The sequence below is a fragment of the Camelus dromedarius genome, chromosome 3, assembly GCF_036321535.1.
Source record: "Camelus dromedarius isolate mCamDro1 chromosome 3, mCamDro1.pat, whole genome shotgun sequence".
NCBI classification, from domain to species: domain Eukaryota; kingdom Metazoa; phylum Chordata; class Mammalia; order Artiodactyla; family Camelidae; genus Camelus; species Camelus dromedarius.
In genome coordinates, this window is record NC_087438.1 from 106,908,841 (window position 1) to 106,923,890 (window position 15,050).

At 48.2% G+C, this 15,050-nt stretch overlaps 1 protein-coding gene across 1 annotated transcript in view; it reads right to left on the bottom strand.

Moving 5' to 3' along the window:
• Positions 1-9,505: 9,505 nt before the first annotated feature.
• Positions 9,506-15,050, bottom strand: part of FAT2 (FAT atypical cadherin 2) — a 51,417-nt gene continuing 45,872 nt past the window's right edge. Inside the window, exons 21-23 of the mRNA XM_064484464.1 lie at positions 14,590-14,743; positions 12,495-12,952; positions 9,506-11,441 (exon numbers count right to left, since the gene is read on the bottom strand). Coding sequence (XP_064340534.1) covers positions 10,909-11,441; positions 12,495-12,952; positions 14,590-14,743 — 1,145 coding nt within the window. The 3' untranslated portion in view covers positions 9,506-10,908. The remainder of the gene's footprint in view (positions 11,442-12,494; positions 12,953-14,589; positions 14,744-15,050) is intronic.

Consider the following 15,050-nt stretch of genomic DNA (forward strand, 5'->3'; position numbering starts at 1 on the left):
GAGGTCCTCCAGCTCCAGGTCTTTTGCTTCAGAGCCTCTGCCCAGGGACCATCGTGTGTAGGAGAGACAGCTCTAGCTCTGGCACTGCGGGAAGACAGTTTGGCCTGGGCTTCACCCTGTTTGATCGCTTTTCTATGCTTTTGCTGCTTTAATAGCCGGATCACCTGTCTTCAGGAGACCCTGGCAAGGGGGACCCCATGGGGAACTTCCTGCGAGTGTGGTTGCACAGCGATTAGGTGTCAAGTAAAGGGTCAACCCTTGCTCCTCTGCTATTCATGGGCTTCTCAGCCAGGGAGCCCTCCCTGGTTTCTTTCCAGTGCTTGTTAGGGACCAGCTACCCCACCTCTCCCTGGGCCCTGCTCTGGTCCCTGGTGAAGAAGCCCCAGCGTATTCAGATGACTGATCAGGGAGCAGCAGAAGGCCTTTCAGGAGTGTGAGGCACATCTGCCAGACCAAAGGCCAACCGAGGGGTTTTCTGGCCCAGTACTGTTCGGCTCTGTGTCCATCTCCAGGCTCCCCAGGGCAACCCCAGATTCCCATCAGCCTGGAGATGGCTTCTCAGAGCCCCTTGTTCTCTCCTGCAAATACCACTGTTGGGACCAGGTTTCCAACTCCCTATAGGTGATATACCTCTCCTTAAATGCAGGTACTTGCTGGCCACAGCATGACCTGGCATCTTCTGTTTCATTCACCTAAAAGTTGTACGTTTCACAAGTGGCATTATTTATATTTATATTGTGCTGCTATCCAGCTGCTAGGAGCCCTTCATCTGCACAGAGCCTGGCTAGAGATATGTGACCATGTAGCGTGTCTTCACCTAGAACCTGCCACTTACACCCTCCTCCTCCATCGCTCACCTCTCCAGCCAGATTCACAGGCTGATGCTCACTGTTCCCTCTCTACCCCTGTGAAAGGTAAAATTTGCAGTTTTATCAGCTGTGTTAAAGTGATGATCCCACACAGGTACATTAGGAAAATCTTTTCTCCCTCCCTGTTCTCCTGTCTTGCTTTTCTCTTCTTAAATCTCTCCCTCCTGAAATATAGTATATCCTCTCTGTTTAACACTACATGTTTACCTCATGTTTTTTGAAAGTGGACAGTCTCAGTTTATGTCTGTTTACAGCTCCCTCTGTTCACCACTCACCCCAAGGGGATCTGTGTCAGCGGGCTGTATCTCGTGGCTGATTGGATGTTAGGGCGAGCCCCAGCTTGGCCCCGGTCAGAACGCAAGCTGCTTTTTCACAAATGAGACACAGAATGCAGGTGGCACGACTTGGTGATTCAGAGTCGGCTCCAGGTCTGCCTTAGAAGTAATGTTTCCAAAGGACATCACACATCTCTGAGACCATTCAGGGAAAAGGAGAGGGTATGGTTTGTCTTTGAAATAACGGTCAATACTTTTAGGCAATTGGTTCTGCTGGTTGCAAGGCTGTTTTCTCTGATATCAGCCTGTGGCATTTCTTCTCTATCCTTTGGGACGCTGTGTCCTTTCCTGGCCAGAGGACGTAAATGGTGCTGATATGAGGTTGCCAGAGTCACGGTGGGGGAGTGAGGTGGAGGGTACCTATTGTAAGCCGTGTTCTTTTGTTTCAGTCAAAGTAATGCTGCGGAAGCTATTTTGTCTTACTGAACGGTAAAATTATGTGACTATTGTAAAATATGTCAGTGGATGTGTGAATAAGAGGAATATGAAAAACTCCTGTCCAGCAGGTCTTGATAACCAGACAGTCCTGTGTATGCTCTGTGTCTCCATAGATGTGTGTTTCCCACATGGTACGTGCAGAGATGTGGGCTTTGCAGGAGCTTGTAGAAGATCTTGTTTGGGATTCTGCACATGGATCATGTGTTAAATTTTTCCTTAATAAATGAATTTTATTTTTTATTTTCGAGAGGTTGAAGTCTGCGTCTTTGTTTTTACTTTTTTTTTTTAATGTCACTCCAATCCCTTTATTAGATTTTAGGTCAAAATGTTTCAAGTTTATGTCCCAGAGCTCATCCAGAAGAATAGTGCAAACAGTAGAACCATCCGTGGAATTGAGAGTCCCCAAGAAGGGAGCCAGGTAGTTATTTTTATGTTAGAGAATCCTGCCCTTCTGAAGTCTGCTCCTGCTTCTCTTGAAAACTTGAGTAGGAATCCTCAGCCCCCTCTGTGGGTATTGCATGACCTCACAGGACAGGTGTGATGGTTAGTTTTAAGGGTCAGCGTGGCTGGGCGATTGTACTGAGCAACCCAGTTATTCAGTCCAACATTAACTGAGGTGTTGCTGTGAAGGCATTTTGTAGATGTGGTTAATGTTAACAGTCAGTTGCCTTTAAATAAAAAGAAAGTGCTCAAAATGCGGGTGGACTTCATCCAGTCAGCTGAAGGGCCTTTAGAACATAACTCAGGTTTCACTGAAGAAGAAGAAATTCTGCCTCAAGACTGTAGCATCAGCTTCTGCCCGAGTGTTTCCAGCTACTTGTCAGCCCCCACCGCACCACATAAGTCCTTGAAACCTCTCCCCTGCCCTCCCCATACATGTATGTACGAGTATCTCCATCTTACTGGTTCTGTTTCTCTGAAGAACTCTGACTGATAGAACAGGCAACACCCAACTTTCTTGAAGTGGGGAGACTGATTTCAGGACAGTGCAAGAGATGACTCCCCTTCCCTTTTTGTCACATGTAGGAGGAAAAACAAGGCCGCCTGAGCTGTCCCCAAGATGATATGAAAACTAATCTCTGTTGGCTACTAGATTAGACTTGTCTAAAAGCTGAGCCCTCAAGAAACACAGGTGAAGCATAACAATTTACTGAGAGAGGAAGGTTGGGAAAGTAATACGACTTTTTCAGTGATCAGTGTTATTACTGGAACCTGAAACTGGGAGGAGGGGATGTCAAAGGGATTCAATGACTGTTCCAGGACACCAACCAGCAAGGGACAGTGTTGGGATACACATGCAAGCCTTGTGATTGCAGAACCCAAGTGCTTTCCTAGGTACTTGTTACAGCCTCGGGAGGGAGGGCCACCCTCAGGGACTGTTGAGAGGGTTAGAGAGACAGTTATAAAGCACCCGGCATGAAGGGTTTATGAGGCATTTTATGAAATATTAGCTGAATTAAAGAAAACCAAGATTTGGAGAGAAGCAGCTTTACTTGCTCTCTTTGATGATACGTTCATTCATTCCAATCTTGTCTTGCTCACTTGCTTTGGGCAGAGCATTCAACCCTTCTTAACTGTTCACCTCTTGGCGTTTTTATTCCTGCTCCTGTCCATACCTGTGGCTGTAGCCTCTCCTTCCAGGTAACCAAGGCCCTCAAGTTAGGCCCACTGCACTTGCACAGGCAGAAACTGAGTGACAGTGAATTGAATTTGGACCCTAAATCTAGGGCTCTTTGCTAGGCAGGCTGGCTTCCTCAGACCCAGACCACTGCAGATGTGGGCCAAGAAACTGTGTGTCTTCCACTGATGCCCTTTTTTAGACCCTTGGCCATTGGTCTCGACCTCTTTTTGAAAAAAATTGGGGTATATTTTACATATGCTGAAAGTCTCCTGTTTCTAGATGCACAATTTGATGAGTTTCGGCAAATGCATGCAAGTCATCTGACCACCATTTCCAATCAAGATATGAAATGTTTCATTTACTCCCAAAAGGTCCCCTGTGCCTCTCTGCAGTCAGTCGCATCCCCACACCACTCGGCCCTTGGAAACAGCTGATCTGATTTTTCTGTCTCTAGTTCTGCCTTTTCTAGAACGTCATATAAATGGAACATTAAATATGGTCCTTTCTGGCTTCTTTCACTTTACATAATGCTTTTAATACTCATCCATGTTGTGACATGTATCAGGAGTTTGTTTCTTTTTATTGCAGAATAATATTCCATTGTATGGCTGAACCATAATTTGTTTATTCATTCACTAGTTGTTGGATGTTTGGGTTGCTTTCCAGTCTTTGGTATTATGAATATAGCTTCTGTAAATATTCATGTACAAATCTTTGTGTAGACATATGTACTTACTACTCTTTGGCAAATACCTTGGAGCGGAATTGTGAGGTTGTATGATTAAGTGTATACTAACTTTAAGGGATACTGGACATTTGTTTTCTAAAGTGGCTGTACCATTTAGGATTCTTACCAACAGTTTATAAAAGTTCCATTTGCTCTGCACCCTCACCAACACTTGATACTGTGGTCTTTTCAGTTTTACCCATCTTAATGGATGTGTAGTGGTACCTCATTGTGATTTTAATTTGCATTGCCTAATGATTAGTGATGTTCTGCATCTGTTCCTGGGCTTATTTGCCATTGGTCTATCTTCTTTAGTGAAGTATTTGTTCAAATAATTTTCCTCTTTTTAAAATTTGGTCTTTAAAAATTTAAGCTTTTTATTTTGAAGTAATTATAGATTTACAGGGAAGTGCAAAGAAATGTCTAGGGAGGATCAGTGCACCCTTCACCTGGTCTCCCCCAGTGTTGATGGCTTGCATAACTATGGTACATGATAGAGCCAGGAAATTGACATTGGCACAATCCATAGTGCTCATTCATGTTTCTCCAGTTATGTGCACTTCATATGTGTGTTTTTATGTGCAGCTCTAAGCAGGTTTATCATGTGTGGCTTCCACCACCATAATCAAGATGCTTAACTGTACCAACACCACAGGACTCCTTCATGCAACCCCTTTATAGACACACCTACACCCTGTACTACCCCTGACCCCAGTCGTATCCCCTGGCAAGCACTAATCTGTTTATTCTCCATCTCTATCATTATGTTACTTCTCAGTTGTTCTGTAAGTGGAATTATGCACTATATAGCCTTGTGTAGTTTGGCTTCTTTCACTCAGTATAATTTCCTTGAGGTTCATCCAAGTTGTTGCATGTGTAATTTGTTTGTTCCTTCTCATTGCTGAGTAGTATTCCATGGTGTGGATATGTCACAGTTTGCTTATCCATTCACCTGCTGAAGGAAATCTGCATAGCTTCCAGGTCTGGCTAGTGCAAATAAAGCTGCTGTGGATATTCATGTACAGGTTTCTGCATGAAAATAAGTTTTTATTTCTCTGGGATTAATGTCCAGGAGTGCAATTTCTGGGTTACATGGCAAGTTCATTTTTAGTTTTAAAAGGAATTTCCAAACTGTTTTCCAGGATGGCTGTACCATTTTACATTTCCGTCAGGAATGTGTAAATTATGCAGTGTCTTTGCATTCCTGTCCGCATTTGATGGTGGTGTTATTTTTTATTTTAACTGCTTATCAGATCTTGTAAATGTTTTGTTAGATTTATACCTAAGTATTTAATTTTCTTTGGAGAAATTATAAGTGGTAATGTGTTTTTTATTTTGGTTTCCACATGTTCATTGGTAGTATATAGAGATGAAATTGATTTTTGAGTGTTAGTCTTGTATCTTATGACATTTCTGCACTCAGTAGTTCAATGAGTTTCTGGTTGAAATTCTTGGAATTTTCTCTGTAGACAGGCACATTGTCTGCAATTAGAGGTAACTGTACTTTTCTTTTTCCAATCTGTAATATCCCTGTTTTGCAAACTGAGGCATACAAAATTAAATGACTTGCCCAAGATCACACATTTTCTAGATGGTGGAGCCAGTTGTGTCTGAGTCCAGACCTCATGTCTTTGCCCCTAGGATCCACATCCCTTTTACCTGATTCTGTCATCCCTCCCCTCACATCCCTCAGTGGACACAGTACATCTCCAGGCCCTGGTCTGGGTCACCTGCCTCCTCTTTCATTCTGACCCCAGGCTGCTTTCCCGACCCTGTGCTCCACAGTCCCTCCCCTCCCACCCATTAGGACCACCCACCATTGCCCAAATACTTAGGACCTTCAGGCCCTCCCTTTGGGCTTTTCTCTTAGCCCAGCTGGCCCTTCTCCCTGTGCTCAATCTGAAGCTCCACTCTAAGGCCCAGCTCGGATGGCTGCTCCTCTCGAGAACCTTCCCTGGCCACTTGTGTCAGAATTGATGGCTTCCTTGTCAGCAATGCCAGCTTCTTGGGTTAGCCTCCTCCCTAGTGATGCAGGAGAGATGTGACCACTTGGCCACTTTCCCTATATCATGCATTGTTTGTGGCGTTGATTAAATCAGGCTTGAGCTCCCAGTGCCTATCCGTGGGGCTAATCCTGTACCTGGAATGGGTTGGTTACTAAATTCAGTGTCATCTCCTTCAGTAGAGAATGGTGTCCTGGCCTGGGAGGAGTTGACATCACTATATTTGAGTTTCATATCAACCTAACCAAACACTTTCCTTGGCTGGACCCTGTAGGGCTGTTGAGGCATCATGAAAAAATTCTAAAGGCTTATCTTTCCCCAGCCTGGTCCCTGAGAATGTTCCTGCTCTTCACAGAGTGCCACTGCTTGCGCCTCTCCTTAGGTCAGGCTCGCTGAGTCGCCAAGGACTTCCAGAGCCTGTCTGCAGGTGCTGCGGTGTGGGCTGCTGTTCAGCACCGGTGCCCGGTGCCCGCGCAGGATGGTGTTTCCCCTACTCATCGTGTGGAGCCAGGATTGTGGGTCAGCCACTCTACACGGAGCTAGTGTGGGCCCCAGGCAAGTCATCCCATATCGCAAAACTTTACATATTGTATCTTTTTTCCCCTTTATCTTTTAGAATCTCCATAATCTTCAGTCCAGAAGAGAGTGGTTTGGCTTTGTCTGTCCTTCCACCCCCAGATACTCAATTTCTGAGACTCTAGCTATGGCTCTAGTTTTCTCCCTGGGACCTCACGTGTGTCCCTCTAGAGCACTGCTCTGATTCCTGAAAGATCTGTCTACCTCCTCTGTAAGACCTTGAAAACCTCATGTGATGGCGCAGTAGTGCTGGCCACCTATCTGAGGAGCGATCTCACCATTCCTTTGCTTTTGGTCCTGGTGGGTTCCAGCTGCCCTTCAGCACAGGATGTGCTTGTGAGTCTTCACCCTGCCAACCACTTCCTGGCTGCCCTCCTCTAGCAATGCCCAAGGTTTCTGTGTTGCTTTTAGATCCAGGCCCAGAACTGGATGCAGGATTACAAGGAGGGCCTGGAGTTGAGCCCTGGGGCTGAGTAGACTCCACCTCCCAAAATCCAGGCGTTCCAGCTGTTAATACCACTTAGAATGACAGTGGCATTCCTGGCCTCTGAACTCAGTTGGATCATTAGATTAAGGCCTCTCCATCCTGCTTCCTTCTGTTCCTCAATCCTCTGATGTCCTGTTTTTATCATTGGTTTCATGAACCCAAATATAAGGCATAGATCTAGAGTCAGGCAGCCCTAGATTGAATCCTGACCCTGTCACTGATGAACTGAGAAACTTCACTTTATGTCACTTCCGTAAGTTACAAGCCACTTAATTCCGGTGTGCCTCTGTTCCTCCATCTGTAAAACAGAGATGACAGTACTTATATCATGGGTTTTTTATGAGGACTGAATGAGATAAGGCATGCCAAGTGCTCGCCCAGCACCTGTCCTGTAGCAAGTGCCAGTAAGAGGAGGTGGAGAGGATGGTCATGGTGAACTGTGAAAACATCCAGTGTTTTTACCTGGGTCAAGACAGGAGACCTGGGTCTCTGCCTTTCTCTGCCACTTTTATGCTGTGTCAGACTCAAGACATTTGGAACCAGAACCTCAGTGGCTTGAGATGGAAGGATTTCCCTGAAAACATCCCTGTCGTCTGTGGCTCTGCTTCTTGATCCCAGAGAGCCCTCTGGTGACTGATCCATGACAGTGCAGGCTCAGAAGGACAAAGGAAAGGAGAGGCCTGGTCTGGAGAGAGGTGGGCTGGTTGGAGAGAGGCTCCTTCATCCAGGATGAGAGCAGGTGGTATTGTAGGGAGACCCCTAGCCTTGTGTCAGACCTGAATGTGGGTCTCACCCCTGTGAAGTTCTGGTTCAGGCAAACCCCTTCTGCTCTGTGGGCGTCAGAGTGAGGAGCATCGGGAACAAAGATGGACCAGATCCGTGTTTCCCAAAGATGATTTAGGGGGCCCTGGACAGTCATTTTGAAGTCCAGAATGTTTATGTATTTACCTTTGTGCTAGAAAAGAATGTAACTTCAAGATCCTTTAGTTTATGGAGATTATCATTTTAAGGTGAATAAAATATTTTTAAAAATTTAAATACACTAAAAGAAAAATATTAAGTAAATAATAGTACAGCTGTCATTCTGTCAGGGTGAAAATCATAAAAGTGGTAAGCCAAACAACAGAAATTTGGGCAACACTGGGCTAGATGGTTTGTGATTTCCTGCATTGTTTCCTAGCATAATGGTCACCGTTTATTGTTTATGCTGCTGTAAGCTCTTTGAACTTATCCCTCAGAATGGTATTATGAGGTAGCCATTACTTACTCTTGTCATTTTACTGAACAGCAAGAGGCCCTGTCATACCTGCCTGAGGCCACGTTAGTGCGTGGCAGAGCGGGTTTGGAACTAAGCCCGTCTGACCCCAGGGCCACGGTCTGCTGTGGTGCCTCACGTGGGTGTGCCTTCACTGCCTACCTGCATTGGGAGCCTGATGGCAGGGACTGGACTGTCTCATCTCGGTGTTGTACCCGCAGGACCTGCATGGGCCAGGTGACGTTCACATGCAGCTAGGCCTCAGGGCAAGCTGTGGAGCAGCAACCACAGGCTGACTCTGGGCGTCGAGGGCTGGCTCCCCAAGATGTGTGATATTAAGTCCCCTCTCCCTGACCAGTGTGATGTGCAAAGGGTGTGAGCTGGGGGTCAGCAGTCCTGATGTCTTGTCCTGGGCCTTTCACTAACCTGCTGCTTAGCAGACTTGTTCACTAACTACAGACAATTGTACTGGAATTAGAGAATCCTGGGCCAGCCCCAGAGGTTCTGATTTTGTATGTCAGGGTTAGGTCTCAGTGATCTGTTTTTTTTTTTAATTGAAGTATAGTTGTTTTACAATGTTGTGTTAGTTTCTGGTGTACAGCATAGTGATCCAATTATACATCCATATATATATACATACACAGACATATATATTTTTTCATTGTAGGTTATTACAAGATATTGAATGTAGTTCCCTGCACTATACATTAGGACCTTGTTGTTCATCTATTTTATATATAGTAGTTTGTATCTGCTAATCCCAAACTCCTAATTTATTCCTCTCCCCCTCTCCCCTTTAGTAGCCATAAGTTTATTTTCTCTGTCTGTGGGTCTCTTTCTGTTTTATAAATAAGTTCATTTGTATAATTTTTTTTAAGATTCCAAATATAAGTGATATATGATATTTGTTTTTCTCTTTCTTAGTTCACTTAGTATGATAATATCTAGGTCCATCCATGTTGCTGCAAATGGCATTATTTCATTCTTTTTCGTGGCTGAGTAGTATTCCATTCCTCTGTGTGTAACACACACACAAAACACATCTTCCGTATTTTAGCCATTTTGTGAGGTGTGTGAAGTTTGGGGCTTAATGATCTCTAGGGTCCCTTCCAGCTCCCAAATTCCATGGACCTCAGATTGGAAGGGCCCTTCCCCTGACCCAACCCTAAAGAGCCTAAGTAACACAGAAGATAACAGTAAAAAAAATTATTTTATTGTTAAAAAAAACAACAACAAATGACCGATGACACCAGGCATGCCATCACTCACACTCACTGTCACTCAGCCGTGAACCATTCACACCAATGCCCTCACCCACATAGCCCCCTCTCACTGTAAGCAGCAGCCCTATGGGTAAGAGTCTCTGTTGCTCTTCTTTTTGACTTCAGTCTCCAGAAACAACACACATGAAAAGGCAGTGGACCAGAGAGAGGGATCAGCAGGGGAGGGAATGGCAAGGCCACCAGAAGTCTCTGGTCCCTGCCACTCCTGGCTACATACATCCTGCACATGTGTACACATGTCCTATACATGGGCGCCCACACGTGCAGACACGTGCCCACATTGACCCTCCATGCATAGGGTTGAGTCGTTGCAGGTAACACTTAAATTGGCAAGCATCTGAGATGGAGGGGCAGGAAAGAACACTCCTCGTGTCTGGCTCCCTGCTTCCACCCTTCTCTGCGTGGGAGCTCTGATTTCCTTGTGTCTAGGGAAGAAAAATCCCTTTGGGACAACTCATCCAGACAGCAAGTTTGAAAAGTGCCTAAACTTTTTTTTAATGAAGAATGATGGCCTTCCTGCCTTTGGCCCAAAGTGCTTGAGAAACTTGGGCTGAAGAACCCAGAGTTCCATGAGGTCTAAATTCTTTAATAAAGACGGTTCAGGGCTGCACAGATCCTGGCAGGCCCTGGCTGGTGCAAAGTCACATGACTTAAAGAGGTGAAGCAAGGTGCTTGGAATTAGATTAGAGGAGTGGGACCTCCAGGAGACTGAGGCCAGGTGATGCTCCCTGGGACCCCTTGTCGCCAATGCCTAGCACAGTGCCTGACACAGAGCCGACTCTGCAGTGAGCATGTGAGTAAGGCAGGGTGCTCAGGCTATGTGTGGTACCCGCTCGCCTGCTGCTCACCTCTCAGCCCCTAAGAGGACACCTTGTTGCCCTCCAGGGTTGGTGACCCAGCACCTTGGTGGTTGCTTGCGAGGCACGAGCCCACCTTGGCCTCCTGAGTGCAGCTGTGACCTGTGGGACAGGATCGGCCCAGTAGTTCATGTCCTGCCTCCTGGGGGACCACTGGTGAGACATGCTGCCTCTTACCCATCCCAGGAGTCAGTTTTTCCTGGGTTTCCAGGATAATGGCTCTGCACACCCCATTTCTGCTGGTGGCCCTAGTGCTGTTTCTGGAGCTCTGGCCTCAGCTTCCCTCCATCCTCAGGGACTAGCTGGGAGTCTGGAAGAGCACATTTCAAGGTCCGGCAGCCTGGTCTGGGTATGGGGGCTTACCTCCTCCATTCCCAGCCATGCTCAACTCACTCCCTTCAAGACAGAGGAAGATACCAAGTCCTCGGCCTCCCGCCTGCCTTCCATCTGAGGACAGCTAGAACATGACCTCCTCACAGCTCCCATAATCACTCTCCACCATGTCAGAGCCCTCATAGTTGGGGGGGGCCCGGGGCTGGCCCCGGCCTGTGGGATGCCCACCCCCCATCTCGCACTCGGCGTAGGAGGGCCCAGCCCGGCTGAGGCGCATGCTCACCCCCTTGTAGCCCCCCTCTGCCAGGCAGGGCCCTCCCCCTCCCTGCTGGAACTGCGAGTGGTAGTAGCTGATGGCTGTGTACTCGTTGAGACAGGGGGCCAGCAGGTGCTCCCGGGGACTTGGGGGCCGTGGGGGGATCAGATCTTCCAGGTTCTGGTTGCTGTAACGGGGTGGGAGGGGTGCTCGCTTGTTTTCCAGCTCCAGCGGGAAGGGGAAGCCGCCATAGAGGCCAGTGGGGTCCGGCATCACAGCTGGGGTCTGGTGGTGGTGAGGCGATGGTGGCCGAGGGCCAGGGTTCACTTCGGAGTGGGGATATTCCCAGCGTTCCCTCCTGGAGTAGGAAGGGGGCCAGACCGTGGCTCCACCTGGGTACACTGGAAGGGAACAGAAAGATGGGGTGAGCTCTGAGTTTCCCTGGGGAAGGTTCCAGCTGGCCTTAGAGCTGCTCTGCATGACTTAGCATGTAGTAGACATGGGCCAAAGAGGGGGTGGGTGTGTGGCCCACCTATGTGCGTTGTCCCTGGCAGCTTAGATTCATATCTAGAATCCAGTGGGGCCAAGTTCAAACCAGAGGTTTAACTCAAAGCCAGCCCATCTTGCAAATCTGTGCCATGGGTCCAAGGGTCAGTGAATAAGGTAAGAATCGGAATGGCTCCATACAGCCCACCCCTACTCCTGGAGACTGCAACTCCATCCCAAGACCTACTGGTGAGTTTTGTGTCCTCAATTGAAGGAAACGGACACACATTTTGGACTAGGAGGTGTGATGGCATCTATCGCTGAGGGTAATTAAACGAGCTGTGACTTGGAAGATTGGAGGTCAGGCATCCTTGCTCCTAGCTCTGTCCCTACTACAGAATAGTTGGATGAGTAAGAACATCTTTGTGGGCCCCAGTTATCCTAATGGCAGAAAGTTAGTGAAAATACCTGCTTTAACTATTAGTGAACAAGCCAGAAAATATACAAATTCACCTCCTTTTGAGCCAAAGATGAGAGGGGAGTGAAGGCCCTGTGGGCCAGCCAGGTCTGGCCCAAGGCTGCCGTACCTCCAGACTGCGCAACCAGAAACTTGGACTACTGCCCCTCTTTCCCTTTCCAGAAAAGCACAAATACACAGAAGCCCCTCTTTCACCCCAGGGATCCTAGCCACCCCTACCTAGGGTCTACAAGTTTCTTCCATGCACATCAATCCTTTAGAGGAGTGGGTTATGGTGCAGCAGAATGAGACACAGACTCTGAGTCCAGAGGCCTGGGGTCTGGTCCAGCCCACTAGTGTGCCGCGACCTTGAACACATCCCTTCCTATCCCATCCCTAAGGGGTTGGACTGGATTGTGGCCAACACCCTGGTGCCTCCAATAATGGAGTGTTTCGGTCCACTGCCCCCTTATGTCAACCCCAGAGGCCAAAGACCTGTGTCTATACTGACCCATCTCCTCGCCTGACCAGGTCCTCTTAATGATGGCCTCATTGTCAGAGTGGGAAGTAACCACAGCTGGTGGGAGTCTGGGAGGCACGCTGCAGACCACTGGCCGTTGCTTAGAGCTGGGTCCAAAAGTGACAAGTTCATTTGGAGCTGGGGTCTTGCTGGGCTCCAGTTGGTTCAGGTTGTTGCAGGAGCTGGTGCTCAGGGGGTTGAGCTCAATGGCAGGCATGGCTTGGGTGTCAACACCAATGCTCCTGGCCAGGAGGTCTGGGTCCTCCATGGCCACGGGTTTGTGGGACTTGCAACGGCGGCAGTAGAAGAGAAGCCCAGCGGAGCTTACAGTGATGACCAGTAGGGCCACTATGATGATCAGAATCTCCAGCTGCCCCCAGTCCCCCCTTTTGATCTCAGGGGTGACGAGGCAGTGTCCTTCTGAGCAGCCCCTTGCCTCCATTTCACACCTGCAGAGACAGAGAAGTACTCAGAGGGTGGAGTCACTATATTGCCCTTTCCATGTCCTCTCATACAAAGATTGATGGGATGGAGACCCCTGCACTCAAGCCCACCTCTCTAATTTTCCACAAAGAAAAAAGGTAATTATCACATGTATCAACCTGTCAACTTCAGTTTCACATCAACTTTCCATCCTCTCCCAGTGAGGTATGTGACTCAGCTATAGTTTCATTGAGGACCATTTGAATCTAGGCTTTGGGCATTTCCATCAATTTCCACCATGAGATTTAGGCCTTGGATACACTGCCCACCACTGAGGTCAGATTCCAGTTATATACTACAGTAGAGGCAGCCAGCATATCCATCTGTCCTCCGGATCAGGCTCCCAGACACAAGTCAGCACTCACCCAGCAATGACACCCTGGCACAAGTGTTACCCGCTGTTTTTCCTGAGGTGGCAGGAACCCAACATAGGCCTACACAGACCTTAAACTGGACAGCTTTCTCAGAGCAAGCACCCAGAACCATATGACCTCTCAGGTCACCATCAGCTTGGCTTTCCGTAGTGTGAGGCTCCTAGGAGACTCCTGTGGCCAGCTTTACACACTTTTAAGGGGTATTGGGGAAAGGCTCCCTCCATCCCACATGAGTCCCAGTGCCTAAAATTTCACCACTGACAGCTTGTCCTTTTGGGTTCAGTGTCGGCCTCCCCAGGTTCCCCTTTTAAAATGCAAACACCACTCTCAGTCAGGACGTGTCTTTCTAACACATCCCTACAGCAGGGCCAGGTGCACATGGCGGGCCGGAAATGCCAGTTGCTGAGAGAAAGGACTTGGATTGTAAACACACAGAGGAATCTTGGACAAGCCCTTTCCTTCTTTGGGCTTCAGTTTACCCATATGTAAAATGAGTGGGTGGACTACATCACTGGATCCCTTAGGCACATACTGACAGCAAGGGGATCCCTTAGGATCTTGTTACAAGTAGAATCCCAAACCTCATTCCTTGGAGATTCTGATTTAGTTGGTTCAGGAATCTGTGTTTTTCACAAGTCTCCCTCATGATTTTTAAAGGTTTCCAAGTAATTTCCAAGTTAAATCAGAGAATTTCCAAAGCCTCTTTATGTCTAGGATTCTAGCGATGATTCTCCTTCCCTTGCAGCCCCCCGACCAGCACAATACAAGGCACAGGTAGCTTGTGGTGGGGTTTGAGACCCCCCACAGTGCCTGTACCAAGTGGAATCATCGTCCCCAGGCCGCTTTCTGGGAAGTCACGGTCTAGAGCAAGAGAATATGAATTAGCCATTTCCAGACTTCAGCAAAGATCAGAACCACCTGAGGAGCTAGCTGGTAGGAAGTACAGATTCCTGGGCTCCCGCCAGGTGAGTCCAGTTCAATAGGTTCAGAATAGGGCTTGGGAAATCTGTCTTCTTCACAAGCATCTCCCCTCCCAGTGTGCTCTGATGCAGGTGAGGGGGGTCGGGGAGGAGCCTTAACACGTGGCAAAGGCCAAGAAGCCAAGTTTCTGGAGCACTCAGCCCCTGGCTGCCCGCCAGCTTCTCTAGGAGTCAGAGTGCAGAGGTCATTCCCCAGTGGTGCTAAAACAGGGAGAGGAGCCAATGGTAGATGGCCTCTCCCGTGCTTACCTGTCTCCCATGTAGGGGTGAGGGCAGTTACAGGAGGCTCCTTCGGGGGAGGATATGCAAGTTCCACCTTCCAGGCAGGGCGTCGAAGTGCAGTTCTCCTTTCTCTGTTCGCAGTGCCTCCCAGAGAACTGTGGGGGACACGTGCAGACAGAGCCTAGGGGGAAGGGAAGGGAGGTGAGGGAGCCGCTGGTTTAGCAGTGCAGCCGCAGGCGGACAGGTCCTCCAGGATGCAGGGGCAACCGCGGCATCTTTGCTGATTCCAGTGTGCACATTTAGCTATCGGGTGCCTCCCTTTGCCACAGGCACCGTGTTGGGCACTGGTGTCCCGCTGCACAAGAAGAGTTGTCCCTGCCCTCCACCAGCTTACAGTGTACAGAGAGCGGGCATCTAAAGAATAATCACGGGTGTCCTCATCGTCATCCTAGACGACACTATTTAGTGTTGTCATTGTTCTAAGAATC